The sequence below is a fragment of the Lemur catta genome, chromosome 8 (assembly GCF_020740605.2).
Source record: "Lemur catta isolate mLemCat1 chromosome 8, mLemCat1.pri, whole genome shotgun sequence".
NCBI lineage: Eukaryota > Metazoa > Chordata > Mammalia > Primates > Lemuridae > Lemur > Lemur catta.
The window spans coordinates 94,210,288-94,225,278 of record NC_059135.1 but is presented as its reverse complement, the minus strand read 5'-3'; the positions used below and the strand labels follow the sequence as shown (position 1 = coordinate 94,225,278).

The window sequence follows — 14,991 nt, the reverse complement described above, 5'->3', positions numbered from 1 at the left end:
GCTTTTCCCTCTGGCTAAATCCCATTTGTAAACTCCTATTCATCCCTCCAAACGATTCTCTCAGGCATCAAGCTCCGGTCTTTGTCACGACTTCCTCCAAGAGGCGGAGAGTGCCTTGTGGAGCTGCCAAGAAGGTGGCCCCTGGGCACGCTGTGGGGCCCTTTGTGCTGCCCCTGGAGGGCCCCCGGGCCGATCTGTGGGGGCAGAGCACCTCTGACCACAGTGTGTTTACCCAGTGCTGGGTGAGGAAAGGGATGCAGGGCCTTAGGGCAGGGACGGATGGTAGCCAGAGAGCACGGGCCCTGAACCCACAGGCCCAGCCTCAAATCCCAGCTGCGGCACTGAGCCTCCTGAACCTCAGTTTGTTCATCTGTAAGATGGGGTGATGTGCCTACTTCTCAGCATCAGAGGGGAGATTCCAGTGTATGGCTCTGCGTCTGATGCACAGTTAAAAGTCAATATTCCCACCACCTGTGAATCATGGACATTCACAAAACAAAAAGAGGGAATGGGGGGCCATTTCCTGCACATCTGTCTCCTCCTCCATACTGGACTGGCAGCCCCTGAGGTCCAGACTAGGCCTAACTGTGCTCTGTCACACGGAAGAGTCACAGGTTACACTGTGCATTCTTGTTCACACAGTATGACTCAAATGGGGTATCTGTAGGCACTGCCGAATTTACCCTCAAGTAGTTAGAAACCCACCAAGGGAGAGAAGGTGTGTAGTCACCCAAAATATATAGTCATACTTAGGTCATAAGAGCGATCATCCCTGAGAAGCTAAACTCACCTGACACTAAGCTTCGTCCCAACCACGAAACTAAGCCTTATTGCTCCCATGCATTACTGGGAACACCGAGATTCAAAGGGCCTGGTATAGCATTTCTCCATCAGTACGGAACAAACCAGCCCACACCTTAGTGGCTTAAAACCACAACCATTCCTATGCTCACAAGTCTGCATTTTGGGCAGGGCTTGGTTGGGCAGGGCTTGTCTCTGTTCCTTGTGGTGTGTGTGGCTGGAGCCAACTCACTGGAGTCCCTGCGATGGGCTCTGCTGGGTGGCCAGGGTGAGTGACGACTGGCTGGGTCTCCCTCTCCCATAGCGCATTTGGACTCCATGTTGTGGCTCAGAGCTCCGCGGGAATGAAGAAGCTGCCTGGCCTCCCCGGAGCCAGCCAGGAGCTGGAACGGCAATACTTCTGCCGCGTTCTATAGTCAAAGCAAGTCACAGGGCCAGCCCAGGTGGAAGGCGGAGGGGAGGGAAATAGAAGCCATCTCTTGATGGGAGAAGCAGCATGGGGTCAGTTTACTCCACCAAGGTCACACATTCTGACTGAGCTAGGTGGTAAACTCGGGGCAGAGCCATTACCATCTGTTTCCCCTCCTCTGGGGCCTTGCACGTGCCATCTCCACTTCACAGATTGGCTTAATTTACACCCACCCATGCGTCAGGAGACATCACTGTACCCTGGAGACTCTGCAGAGCTCCAAAGCCCTCCCCTGTGTTCCCGGAGCACCCTCACACCGCACTGCAATTGCTGCTTACCCGCGGCCCTCTCCTGTTGGAACTCAGGAACATTCCAGCAAAGGGTGTCTTCTTTGCAGACCACCCCACAGGGCCTCCTGTTTAAATGATGTGCCAAGCATTGTCATGGACCCTGAGCTTAGTGCTCAGGATGTTTGTTAGGAAGTTCCCTTAGGATCAACACCTGGCCAAGGGATGGGAAAGAAGCAGGAGAGAGACCTTGAGCAGCAATGCAGGTCCTGTGACAGCTTCCTCTGTCTCCACGGGGAATCCTGGGGCTAAAACACCCCATCGGCCTTGTCCCCAGTTGGGCAGAGATGGCCAGACTTTTATACTCCTGCCAGGACAGCCACTGGGAAGGGGACCATCCAAGAGGGCACGACCTTGGGTGAGGCTTCTCTGCAGCAGAGGCAGTTCCTGGAGAGGCCAGAGGCTGGGGGCTGTCTGCCGACAGCACTACCTGTGGCTGGGGAAACCGTTCCACTTCCTTACAGGCCAGAATCGTGGGGAGGTGGTAATCCTTGAGAGCTGCTCAGAGGAAGTGGCTTTCCAGTTATGTGACCTGTCTCTGGAGGAAGGGGAGTAGGAACAGAAGAGTAAGGGAAGGTTTTATCCACATCCATGCTTGGGGTGGGAGTTCTGGGCCTGGGTCTCCACCGGACTTCATTTGACTGGATTAATACTCAGGGACAGAGCATCCACGGTGGCCTTGTGCCATGTCCTGGAGAACTGGCTATCACCTGGGTGTGAGTCATGGCTCCAGGGAACTCTGCTGCCTCCTGACACCTCCACAGCCCCTGATGACCCACTGTCTACACTGCTGCCAGACTGATGTTTCCAAAAAGCAAATCATAAATATGACTCCTCTGCTTAAAACACGCTTCGAATAAAATCCCAGCTCCTTGCCCTGGTCTGCCAGACCCTCTGTGATGTGCACTACCCACTTCTTCCATCTCATTTCCTAAGATCTCCCCATGGTCCCAGGGTCGTCCTCAAGGCCTTGGGACTTGCTGTTGGCCCTGTCTGGAACCACTTTTTCTCCAGATGCTCACAGAGATACGTCCTCTGCATCCATTCAGCGTTAGGGCAATGTCACCTCCTCCAGGAAGCCTTCTCTGATTACACTTGATCCTCGGGGGATTCCTTTTTTCATATTTATTTAATAAATATTTATCAAGCACTTAACACTACATGTCCCAAACACTGTTATAGGCGGTATGGATAACAGTGAGGCCCTGCCCCTTGGAGCGTACATTCTCTAGTGGGAAAGACAAGCAATACAGAAGTAAAAACAAAAAATGCCGTGACTTCAGGGAGTGTGAAGTGCCATGAAAAACAGGAGCTGGGTAAAGGAGCCCACAGAGCCTAGGCAGGGGTCGCTGACATCCGAGCTCAGAGCGGCCTCTCCCAACCACCAGCGGCTCTGGGGACCAGCCCTGGGCGCGGAGTGGAGAGCGGAGGGCGGAGGCGGCGCGTGGGGCGGGTGGCGGCCGCTAGGGTCACCCGAGCCCCACCCTCGGGGCCCGGGACAGCACCCGGCCCCGGCCCCGCGCGCTGCCGCGCCGCCCCTCTCGTCCTGCCGCCCGAGGCCGCCCGCTCCCGGGGAAGGCGCGCCCGCGCGGGGCAGCCAGGTGCGGCGGCCGGGGAGCCGCCCTCCCGCCGCGCTGCCTGCGGGGCGGGCCTGGCCGCGGCGCCGCCCCCGGGCCGCCCATAAATGCGCCGGCCCGGCCGGCACCCCGGGTTCGCAGCGCGGCTTCAGCTGCCCGAGGGACGTCGGCGCGGCCGGTGTGCGCTCGCAGGCGCGGCCCGGAGCTGCAGCCATGCTGTTCTGGCACACGCAGCCCGAGCACTACAACCAGCACAGCTCCGGCAGCTACCTGCGGTAAGGCCGCGCCCGGGGGCTCGGGCCGGGGGGCGTGCAGGGCGCCGTGGGACGCCCCGGGGCGGGGAGGGGCGCGCCCTCGCCGGGAGAGGCCCGCCCGGAGTCCCCCTGGGGACCGACGGACTGGCGCCGGCGCGACCCGGCGCTCGGAGTTGGGGGCCCGGCGGGTGGGTGGGCGCGCGGCCCCTGATGCCCGCGAGGGCTCGTCCCCGACGACCCTCGGCCGGTGCGGGGCGCGCACCTGCTGGCCCCAGCCTGGTGGGTCGGTCACCTCCCGCGTCTCTCTTCGCCCCGCACGTGTCAGAGAAGTAGAGGAAACTTGCTGCCGTCAGTCTGGTGCCTGTCCTGGCAACTTCGTCCCCCGCTCTTTGCCGGCCTCCCCGGGGTCCCTCTCCGAGCCTCGCGCCCTCTGCGCTGCCCCTGGTCGGGTCGGGCCGGAGGCGGCGGCGGCGGCGAGCGCGGACCCGGCCTCGTGGGCCCGCGGCGGCCGGCTCGGCAGGGGCTGGCCGCCCCCTGCCCCGGTGGTCTTGCGTGTGTTCGTGAGGCCCACGGGTCATTGCCCTTGATGGAAATCTTTCTTCTTCTGCAGGGTTTTGGCTAGCGCTCTTCAAAGGGAAAAGTGAGACCTGCCTGTTGGTCAGAGTTCTCTACACCCCCCTTTTAGGAAGGAGGACCCCCGTTTGCTTTAGTTCCCGGAGGATTGTTTTTCCCTGTTCTGCAGCTGGCCGGGTACTAATGGGAAGTCATTTCACTTTGTGAACTCGCCTGAACCAGCTTTAGCCTGTCTTTATTTCCATCCTAGTCACAGTTTATTAAATGTACCTAATTTTACCCAAAGGGCATTTGATGTGGACTCAAGGAAAGTGAATTATGAGGCCAAAGGAGTCACGGGCATTGACAGCCCTCAAACCAGAGCTTACCCTTAGTGCTCGTTTTGGCCCCAAGAAGTTCCCACTCAGATTTTAACACTACAAGTTAGTTGTAATTCCCGGAGCAGCCCCCGGGCCACCACTGGGTTTCACTGATGGATCTGCTGTTTCTCATCCGTGGGCCTGAGGAGTAGGAGATGGCAAAAGTCTAGGGCCCTAGGACCGGCAGCCTCCCTGCAGGCCGTGGTGATGTCACCAGAGCGAAGCTATTCTGGGGGTGTACGAAGCCCGCTGGGAGGATGTCAGTCTCCCCCCAGGAGATGTGGTGTCCATTCACTTACAAAACAATGGTACAACTGAATGTATTTTTACTGTACTGCCCACAGACTGTTTTAGTTGTAGTTTTGCTTAAAATCTAGTTTGTGACCATAAGTATGTTGCCATATCTTACAAATGAGTTTGAAGGTGACCCTGAGTTGAGAGTTAGTGTATTTGAAATTTCCTAAGTACCTACAATGTCATTCCATTAGGGAATAATTTTCCCGTCACATTGGAGGTGCAGTTTTGACATTTGCTCTTGCATGAAGAGAAAAAGGTGGGAGCTGGGGGTGAAAGGTGCTACAAAGCCATATTGGTTTCTGGGGTAATTTTCAGACCATGGATAAAGAAGGTTCATACTCTCTTTTTACTTCACTTCTTGGAAGCTAGGGGTTTTGCCCTTGGAGAGGTTGACCTCAGTGAGGGCCAAGGTGGTGGCCCCTGGTCCCCTGACTCTGGAGTGAGAGTCTTGTCTTTTTCCTCGATTTTGTGGATTTTATTTTTGGTCGTCTCCTCACTCTGCAGGATTCCTGCAGATTGTCTGCCCTCATCAGGGTACTGGGCTTTACTCCCTTCCCCCTTTCTGTTTGATGTTCTTGTGACTTTTATGCCTTGGCAAATAAGGATGCCAGGCTTGAAACAAGTTGCTGTTGAGTGATGGTTCTTCACCTCCCCCCCAACACTTTTTTTTTAAATTTAAAGGCAGCAGCCCATGGATTATTAACTTAACACGGTCTGGGCAAACATGCAATTATGCAATCCCCGGTGAGCAGGCCTGCCCACTCTGCTGTGTTCCTAGAGAACCACACAGGCTGGGAGTGTGTCCTGCTCCGGAAAAGGGAAGGCACGGTGCGGGGGAAGACAGGACAGTCCTGCACCCGTCTTTGGCCGTGGATGGTGGCGGGCGAGGCCCACATGGGGCAGGTGTCCCAGGTGTGCCCAAAGCCAGGCTTTTCCTTCTGAGAGTTAGTTAGACATTGTTGGGGTGTGTGCTGGGTTTGTGTTGTAGAGTCATTCGTTTATGATGTACAGGGAACAGACTGTACCGGTGACTCTGTGTTTATACAGTAAAGTGGGGTCAGCTAATAGGATTCCTAACCTGGGACCCACAAAGGGAGGAGAGCTATCAAGATAAGGCCACTGGCACTTTTTTGGCACCTGTTTCTATGCTGCTCTTAATTTAGAGGTCTTAAGTCTCACCTGTTGGCAGGTCATTCATGTTCTCAAGGATTTCTTTGTCTCACGTGAGGTCATTTTAAAAGTGTATCTAGAAACAACTTCCTCACTCAGTCACAGGTTGATATGAGGCTGGTTTTTTTTTTCTTTTTTTTCTTTTTGATGTGGGGAGTTTTATTTGGAGGTGGAGGAAAAGAATCTTCGAGCAAGCATCTCAAGATTTCCCATTTGGATTAAAAAACAGACTTAAAACCAAGGTCCTTTCTTCTCGTTTTGCCTTTCGGAGGGATTAGTATGACCCTGAAAACAGCCATCAGCCAGTTGTCCTCTCTTTAGAAGGGATGGAGGAATGTCTCAACCTGGGTGACCAAAGCAAACAGTTTCTTCATTTGTACAGTTTACAGAGCCTGGAGGAAAGGGCTGTATTGGTCTGAGAAGTGGCTGATAAATAGAATTGTTGATTTTTAAAGACTAAAGATTTTTGTTCAGATTCTTACTGTAAAAGTGAGGCTTGATGAGCGGTCTCTCGTGGATAGAAACAAATAAGTGGCTCCTAAAGACCCCTTCACTGCTGCTGGTCTCTCCCTGTCACAGAGAGGATTTCTGGAGATAGCGGGTAGCGGTGCCTTTTACCTCCTCTGGGACCTGACTGAATAAACCTCTTGGGGGCTGTGGAGGGAAACTAGAATGGTGAAGGTTTACTGTGATTTAAAGCGTCTGGAGCATGCTGTGAAGTTGGGGCCCTGGCCTGTGTCCCTCTCTCCACCCGTGCCCTGGGGTTGGGAAGGGGCTCCCGGGCTCTGCTCTGACCTCGCGTCCTTCCTGTGTGTTGCAGTGATGTGCTCGCTCTGCCCATCTTCAAGCAGGAGGAGCCCCAGCTGTCCCCCGAGAACGAGGCCCGCCTGCCGCCCCTGCAGTACGTGCTGTGTGCCGCCACGTCCCCCGCGGTGAAGCTGCACGAAGAGACTCTGACCTACCTCAACCAAGGTAGTGGCTGGAGCCCGGGGCCAGGGCGGAACCCTTGATGTGAAAGGCCCATTTAAGCCTCATTGCAGGGTCACAGTGCCCAGGGCTCACCCCCTGGAAGGAGCACAGGCTTTGGTGTCAGACTAGGTTCAAATTCCATTTCCTAGCTGAGACCTCCTGGAGCCTCAGTGTTTTCATCTGAAAAATAGAAACATCAGCCAGTTAACGAGGCACCAAATTGGGAGAGAGCCGAGGTGTCTTAGCGGTTGGTCTTGCCTGTACTGCCTTCTCAATTGGCTCCTCAATTTGGGGAACCGGCTGGGGGTAGGGGGGTGGGGGGTTGTCCAAGGTGATTATCAGACTCTTTTCTAACTGCTGAACTTGCCAGCTTCTGGGCCAAGAAGCTAGCTCAGAATTAGCAGGTGGCTCCGTGTCTCTCCCTTTGGGTGGAAACAACTCCCTCCCGCGGTGGAGGGAGCCCCGTGGAGGGCGGTGGCTTATCCCGAGCTCGGGCAGCTGTGGGGCGTCTGCCTCAGGCCCTGAGACCTGGGCTCCGTCTGCTGGGGCCGGTGGCTGTTGATGGCAGGTGACATGGCCAAGTATGTGTGTCTGTGCTTGTTTTTGGAATGGCTTCCGCCATTTTCCTTTCTCTTTCGTGCAAGGTCAAATGCTACCAACTTGTGCAGCTTTGAGCACCTTCTTTCTTCTCTGGATCTCTGTTTTCTTGCTTAAATTTAGCAGGAAAAAATGAGATGTTTAGAGAGTCTGTTGAGCTTTGATGTAGTTCTTGTTCTCGGCCACGTCCTGTGGTGCTTAGGCGTGAGTCCGAGGTCCGAGGTCTTGCCGCTGCACCAGGAGCTATGTGTTCCCTTCCCCCCGCACCCCGCACTTTTTAATTAACTAACTTTGGAAAATGTTTGGCAGTCAGCATACTAGACCTTTTTAAAAGAGTTCGTCTTCTCGTTCAATAAAGGTAGGTTAAAAGAGAGGAAAGAGTTACCTTCATCATCTCATCACCCTGTGTTCATTTGGTGTGTTTATTTTAGATATTTTTAAAATTGCATTTTCCTGATTATTAAAATAATATGTGTTCATTATGGAAAGTTAGGATGGTTTAGAACAGTAAAAAGAAGAAAATTAAAAGAAAAATAAAATTAAAATCCCCTCTAATTTCATCAGAAATCACTGCTAAACTTTATTTCTACATATTTGTATATACATTTTTTAAAATTGTGATCATACTACAGACATATCCTTTTTTTCCTATTCACTGTATTTGTCAGCTTTTCTCATGTCATTAAAAATATTTTGAGGACTTAAATTTTTGTAATGGCTGCACAGTTACAGTTTCATATTATAGATTTGACCAGTTTCATATTATAGATGCTTGGTTTCCAGTTGTTTTTTTTTTTTTTTTTTTCACCCAGAGTCTTGCTCTGTTGCCTGGGTCAAAGTGCCATGGCATCAGGCTAGTTCACAGCAACCTCAAACTCCTGGGCTCAAGCAATCCTTCTGCCTCAGCCTCCCGTGTAGCTGGGACTACAGGCATGCGCCACCATGCCCAGCTCAGTTATTAGAAATTAAATACTGCTGTGATGAACATCCTTTTATATAAATCTTCCTGTGAAATATTGATTATTTATTTATTTTTATTATTATTTTTTAGAGACAGGGTCTCTGTCACCCAGGCTATAGAGGGCAGTGGTACAATCATAAGTCACTGTAACTTCAAACTCCTGGGCTCAAGCTATCCTCCTGTCTCAGCCTCTTGCTAATTTTTTTAGTTTTTTGTAGAGATGGGGTCTTGCTATTTTGCCCAGGCTGGTCTTGAGCTCCTGGCCTCAAATGATCTTCCTGCCTTAGCCTCCCAAAGTGCTAGGATTACAGGTGTGAGGAACTTCATCTTGATATTTTTAAAATAAATACCCAAGAAGTAGAATTTCTGGATCAAAGGGTTTGAACATTAAGATTTTTGATACATATTACCAAATTGCCTTCTCAGAAGAATGTACCAAATTTCTCTTTTCCAATATTGAGCATTGTCATCTGATTATAGTGAAACATGGAATTTAATCTTAAAGTAGCATTTCTATGATTGCTAATGCAGTTGAATGTTTTAAAATACATTTATTGATCTTTATTGTGTTCATGCCCTTTGTACATTTTTCTGTTGGGGTGTTTATCTCTTACTAATTGTAAGAGCTTACTGTTTATGAAGAATACCAACCTTTTAGTTTCCATATGTTGCAAATATTTTTCTCTGTTGGTTGCTGACCATTTAAGTATATTTTATTGTGTGATATCCATAGTTACAGTGTGGAATATATGTCATGATTTTGTTTTTTCTGTAGAAATCTATTTAAATGTCTACAGTTAGATCCTTCATTCTTTTTAAATGAATTTTTCTTTTATGTTTAGAAATGCCTGCCTATTCCAAAGTCAATTAGCTTAGTAGTTTTCTAAATTTCATTTAGTGGTATCTAAATTTTAACACTGAAATGCATTTGGAATTTATGATGTTATGTCAAGATCTAAGTTTGTTTATTTTTCTAAATGATTAACCTATTAGTTATTGCCTAACTTTTTCTGTTCTTTCCTCACTGGTTTATAATGTCACTTTTGAAACATTAAAAAAAAATATTCTAAAGTGTTAGGCCAGAAACAGACTCTTGTAGAGATATTTGTCTTCTACTTCTGATGTTCTTGCTCCATTTCTCATTGGACTAATTATTGTAGCTTGAAATATGTTTTCTATTTGGTAGTAGAAGTTCCTTTCATCATTCTTGTGAGCCATTCCCAATCATTTATTCTAAAAGAGGGATTTTACAACCATTGAGATTTCCTGCTGTATTTTTTTTTTACATTGATGAGATTATATGCTTTATATAGTTGTTTCTTTTATTAAATAGTATTCTTGTAATAATATTTTCTATTATTATTATTAAAGCATCTTAAACATCATTTAAAATGTCTGCATATTTTTTCACTAATTTCCTTTTGTTATTTAGGGCAGAATATTGTCATAACTGTTGGAAAAAAGTATACAATGTAATTAGTATTTGTCTCACATAATAGAATGGAAGTTCTATAGGGCCAAGTCATGTCTGTCTTTTTAATACAGGTTGAGTATCCCTTTTCTAGAATGCTTACTACCAGAAATGTTTCACATTTCTGAATTTTTTTTTTTTTTTGGATTTTGGAATATTTGCATATATATAAAATGAGATATCTTGGGGATGGAATCCAGGTCTAAACATGAGATTCATTTATGTTTCTTAGATATATCTCTTTATACATGTAGCCTGAAGGTAGTTTTATATAATATTTTTAATAATTTTGTGCCTGAGACAAAGCAAAGGTGTCACTATTTCAGCCACCCACGAGGACAATTTGTGGTGTTATGTTGGTGCTCAAAATATTTTGAATTTTGGAGCATTTTAGATTTTGGATTTTTGGACGAGGGATGCTCAACCTGTATTGTGTCCTCACTGTTAAGCTTGTTGCCTTGAGAGTAGGTGCTCTGAAAATACTCAGGAAATTTAAAAATAGGCATGATTATATTTCCGTTCTCTCTCTTTCTCTCTCTTTGCTATTATGAATAATACTGTATTAGATATCTTTTTCAGCATAGCTTATTCTATGTCACATGACAAATAGGCATTAATTCAGTTTTTAAAAAGTAGTAGTTTTGACACGTCATTCACTACCTTTTTGCAGTACCTTTTCGGTTAATTGAAAAGTCTGCTATTAAGTATTTAATGTTTATAAGGCACTATAATATATATTGCATTATTTCTCTGAGGCCATTTCGTGTCTTCTTCCTTGTAATGATGTATTTAAAGTTCTCTGAAAACCTGGAAAAGATGCTATATCTGTAAATCCAAAAGTCATTTAAACCACTGGATGCCCATTTCTCAGCGCAGCGTCAAACCAGTGCCTTGACATGTGGCTTGGGCAAGGTGTATTTCATGTGGGTGTCCTGTCACCAAGCCCGATGGCTAGTATTGGATATGGTGAAAATGGTTTGAAAAACAAAGTATGTCCTCTGCCTCTGACAAAGTCCTTCTGTGGGGAGGACAGCTGTTGAATAGAGGTTTGCAGACTTCCAGATAACCTCTTCTTTGTCAGAGGCCAAAGGTCATTGTGGACAGATCTTCCTGATGAGGTAGGTGGTGTGGGAAGGGTGGGGAGGAGTCAGGGACAGCAGGGAAGAGAGAACCCCAGGCAATGTGTAGGGAATTCTGGCTTTGAGATAAGAAACAGCTTTGCAAGAACAACTTGCAATGGGGAAAGCTTTGGTATTTTCCACCACAACAACTCTTGAGTCTTAAGTATAGTCATGCGTTTTCACGCTAGGCTTACTTACAATTTTATTCATGGAATAGAATTTCCTGTTGGTTGGAAGAGGAGGATGGACCAGTGAGAAGAGCCATGTGCAAAGGCAAAAATGTAGTAAAGGAGGGTGTGGTTGAACACACTGTCTATCCCAGGAATCCTAAGTGGCTCGGGATGACTAGGGTTCAGAACGTAAGGAGGACTATGAGTGATAAGGCTGGAGAGGTAGACCAGATGACCAAGAGCTCCAGCTGCCATGCTGAGGCTGTTGGGAGCCACCTGGGCAAGTCACATAACCTTTCTTTACCTCCAACTCCATATCTGTAAGCTGGGGGACATAAAATCCCTACAAAGTAGGTGCTGCTGTATGGATAAAATGAGCTGATGCATGTAGAGCACTGAAAATGGTGCTTGGCACATAGTAAGCACCCACACATTAGCCACTACTATTAATAAAAAGGAAACATTTCACCAGTCCTATTTTGGAGGTTAACAAGGTCATTGAGTTGGGACTTTGGGAATTTTTACTATTTTTATCCTTTCTTCTCCCAATTCAAAGATTAGCAGAGTTGGCCCTAGAACTAAGAACTGCATCTCTTAAAACTGGAAGGCGGCAGCTTCGGGACAGATTAAAGGGTGGAAGGCCTGCTAAACGCTTCCATTCGTTCTTCCCTGCCTGTGCAAATTACATGCGGGACGTAACCCTGGGGAGACATTTCTTATGCAGGGTGTTGAAATACCATTTAAAGAATAGTGATTACAAAAAGCACTAAATTCTTAAGTAATGGGAGCTGTTGGTTTAAGAAAGGATTACATTACCCGGGAGGTGGGAACCTCAGCCTTTAGGGTTATACTTCTTTATTTAGCACTTAGAATTTAGAAAGCACTTTCTGATACTCTCTTGAGTTATTCTCCTCATTTGTTACTCTCCCCAAATTGTTCCCATTTCACAGATGACAGTCTGAGAGAGGTGAAATCAGGCTCCTCCTCCCATATCATGTAATCAGGCGAGCCCTGGGATAAGCTGTGATGTGATAATGAAGGGAGTTCTGGAAGGGGAGGCACCCTTTTCTCCTCTGGCTGCCTCTCCTTGGAGTTGTGCAGGCAGGATTCTGGGCAAGGCACTTCTGCTCCTGGTGGAGCTCTGGGGGAAGGTGTTGGGGGTTGGGGGCTGGGAGGGGAGGAGGAGGAGTGGGCGAAAGGACAGGGAATGGAGTGGAGGAGGAAGGAATGGAATGGGGAGAAAACGCTGCCTTGGGGAGAAAGAAACCCCATAATCAGTTGCTCCTCCTCACCCCTGTGCAGGGGAATCCTGTCTTCCTTGCTCCTAGAACCCGGGCAGAGTTGCAGCTGTCTTTTACCAGCTCTGCTCCAGGGAAATCACTTAAATCTCTACGAGCCTTGGTTTCCTCACCTGTGAAACCAGGAAGGTTTTACTTTGGGGGTTTCCTTGAGAATTAAGTGAATAACAAATGTCTGGCAAACAGTAAGTACCCAGTTATGTATTCCCTCTTCCCTACTTTATCAGTGACTTTGAATTTAAGGAATGATGCAAAGGATTAGTTACTGTGTTGCTAGCTTTTTTCCATAGCTAAGTTTTCTTTCCAGATTAACTTTTAGTCTAAAGTTTGGGAATATAAACTGAATAAACCAATGACCCTAAAGCGTATTACTTTTTAAAATGCTTTCCCCCTTATTGGTCTTTTCCTGAGTATAAAAGTAGTACGTGCTTATTACAAAACCGAACGGCCAAATGAAACAGAACTATGTACTCTAGATTTTCCATAGTCCTACCTTTCAGGTTTTTCTTAATCATGTGTTAACCTGTGCATGTCTAATTATGTAGGCACACATGCATGTATATTATACTTATAGGGATGTGTGTACTGTTTGTTTTTAAGAGAAGTGGAATCATATTTACTGTCTGACAACTTGCTTTTATTTTTAAACAAAATGTCTTCAATGTCTTTCTACATAGGTATATTAAATAATAAGCAAAAATTGATCTTTACTGGATACAGTATCGTCATTGAATGGATATTGCATAATTTGTCGTTTTGTGGAGAATTAGGCTTGTTTCCAGTTTTTCCATAGTTATACCCAGGACTCTAGTGAGCATCCATATACATATATCTTTATGCTTAAGAATTTAGAAAGTACTAAATATCTGTAGGATAAATATCTAGAAATAGAATTGCCAGCACATTTTGCTATATACTGCCATATTGCCCTTCAGTGAAGTTGTATGGATTTATACTGTTGTGAACAGTAACTATTTGAATACTTGTTTATTTATTCTTCCCTTATCTATCTCTGATCTCCGCATTTAGAATATAAACTCCTTGAAGGCAGAGATCTTGGTCAGCTTGTTCACTGCTAGCCCTTGCCCAGCGTCTGGCATACCAAACTTCTTGGAAGGAATGAAGAGTGTTTCTTTATCTTTGCAAACACTTTTTTTTTTTTTTTTTTTGAGACAGTCTCACTCTGTTGCCTTGGCTAGAGTGCTGTGGCATCAGCCTAGCTCACAGCAACCTCAAACTCCTGGGCTCAAGTGATCCTCCTGCCTCAGCCTCCCAAGTAGCTGGGACTACAGGCATGCGCTACCATGCCAGGCTAATTTTTTCTGTATATATTTTTAGTTGTCCATATAATTTCTTTCTATTTTTAGTAGAGACGAGGTCTCACTCTTGCTCAGGCTGGTTCCGAACTCCTGAGCTCAAACGATCCACCCGCCTCAGCCTCCCAGAGTGCTAGGATTATAGGCGTGAGCCACCGGGCACGGCCAGCAAACACTTTTTAATCTTTGGTAATTTGTGGGGAAAGCATAGGATGTCCTTGTTTTAATTTTCATTTCCTCAATGATGTTGAATATTTTTTTATTTTATTACTTTTTCTGCTTTTCATGTAATTTACCCATTTTTCAAGTGGGATTTTTATACTTTTATTTATTTGTAAGAACTCTTTGCATATTTAGAATATAATATGCATTGGGAATATTTGCCCACTTTTTCATTCATTCTTTTTTAAAATTTATTTGCTTATTTCTTTTATGTAATAAAAGTTTTTAAAATATATTTTTATGTTGTCAGGATTATTGGACCTCCCTTAATGATTTTTGTGTTTCATGTTCCTTTTAGGAAATGCCTTCTCCATTTTAAGATTTTAATAATATGCATCTGTTTCCTTAAAAATGTCTTTTCCCAATCTTTGACACTTTGACTTTTATTTTGGTATGTAAGGAATGAAGTAGGACCCCAACTCAGTTACTTTCCATGTGGGCATCACATTGCTCCACAATGACTTAATGGTTATGGAACCTTCATGTGTTAATAGTAGAATACTACACAGTCATAAAAATAATGAAGACAATCCTTCTGTATATCCATGAAAGATAACCAGCACGTGTTGTTAAATCCTTCATTGGTAACACGTGTCTGGGTGACACTCAACTAGCCTTTCTTATAAACTGGGTGACACATTGAAAGTAGTGAATTTTGGAGTTCCAGTTCTGACTCTTCGCTTTCCCAAGTTACTGAACCTGTTACTCAGTGTTTTCTGTAAAATAGGTGTAACACCCTATGCCTATGCAACTCTCAGGTGTTGCCTTGAGAATTAAATAATATTTTTGTTGTTTTTGCCATGTAAGGATACTTTATTTTGGCTACATGAAATTTAGAAATGTTTAGTCAGCAAATAATATAATTAACCACATAACAAAGTTTTAAAAGAAAAAAAGCTAGGCATGCACCTGTAGTCCTAGGTACTGGGGACTGAGGTGGGAGGATCGTTTGAGCCCAGGAATTTGAGAACAGCCTGGACAACATAGTGAGACCCCATCTCTAAAAATAATAATAATGTAAATAAAAGAAAAAAACAAAAGGAACAAACACTTCCCAAAATGTCAACTCCCCATAATTA

General features: G+C 46.2%; 1 protein-coding gene across 2 annotated transcripts in view; it reads left to right on the top strand.

Annotated features, from left to right (window-relative positions):
* The first annotated feature begins 3,281 nt into the window (after positions 1 to 3,281).
* The window catches only part of TFCP2L1 (transcription factor CP2 like 1), a 52,678-nt gene continuing 40,968 nt past the window's right edge, over positions 3,282 to 14,991 (top strand). For both annotated transcript variants that reach the window (XM_045559395.1, XM_045559394.1), the window contains exons 1-2: positions 3,282 to 3,409; positions 6,608 to 6,759. In XM_045559395.1, coding sequence (XP_045415351.1) covers positions 3,348 to 3,409; positions 6,608 to 6,759 — 214 coding nt within the window. In that variant the 5' untranslated portion in view covers positions 3,282 to 3,347. The remainder of the gene's footprint in view (positions 3,410 to 6,607; positions 6,760 to 14,991) is intronic.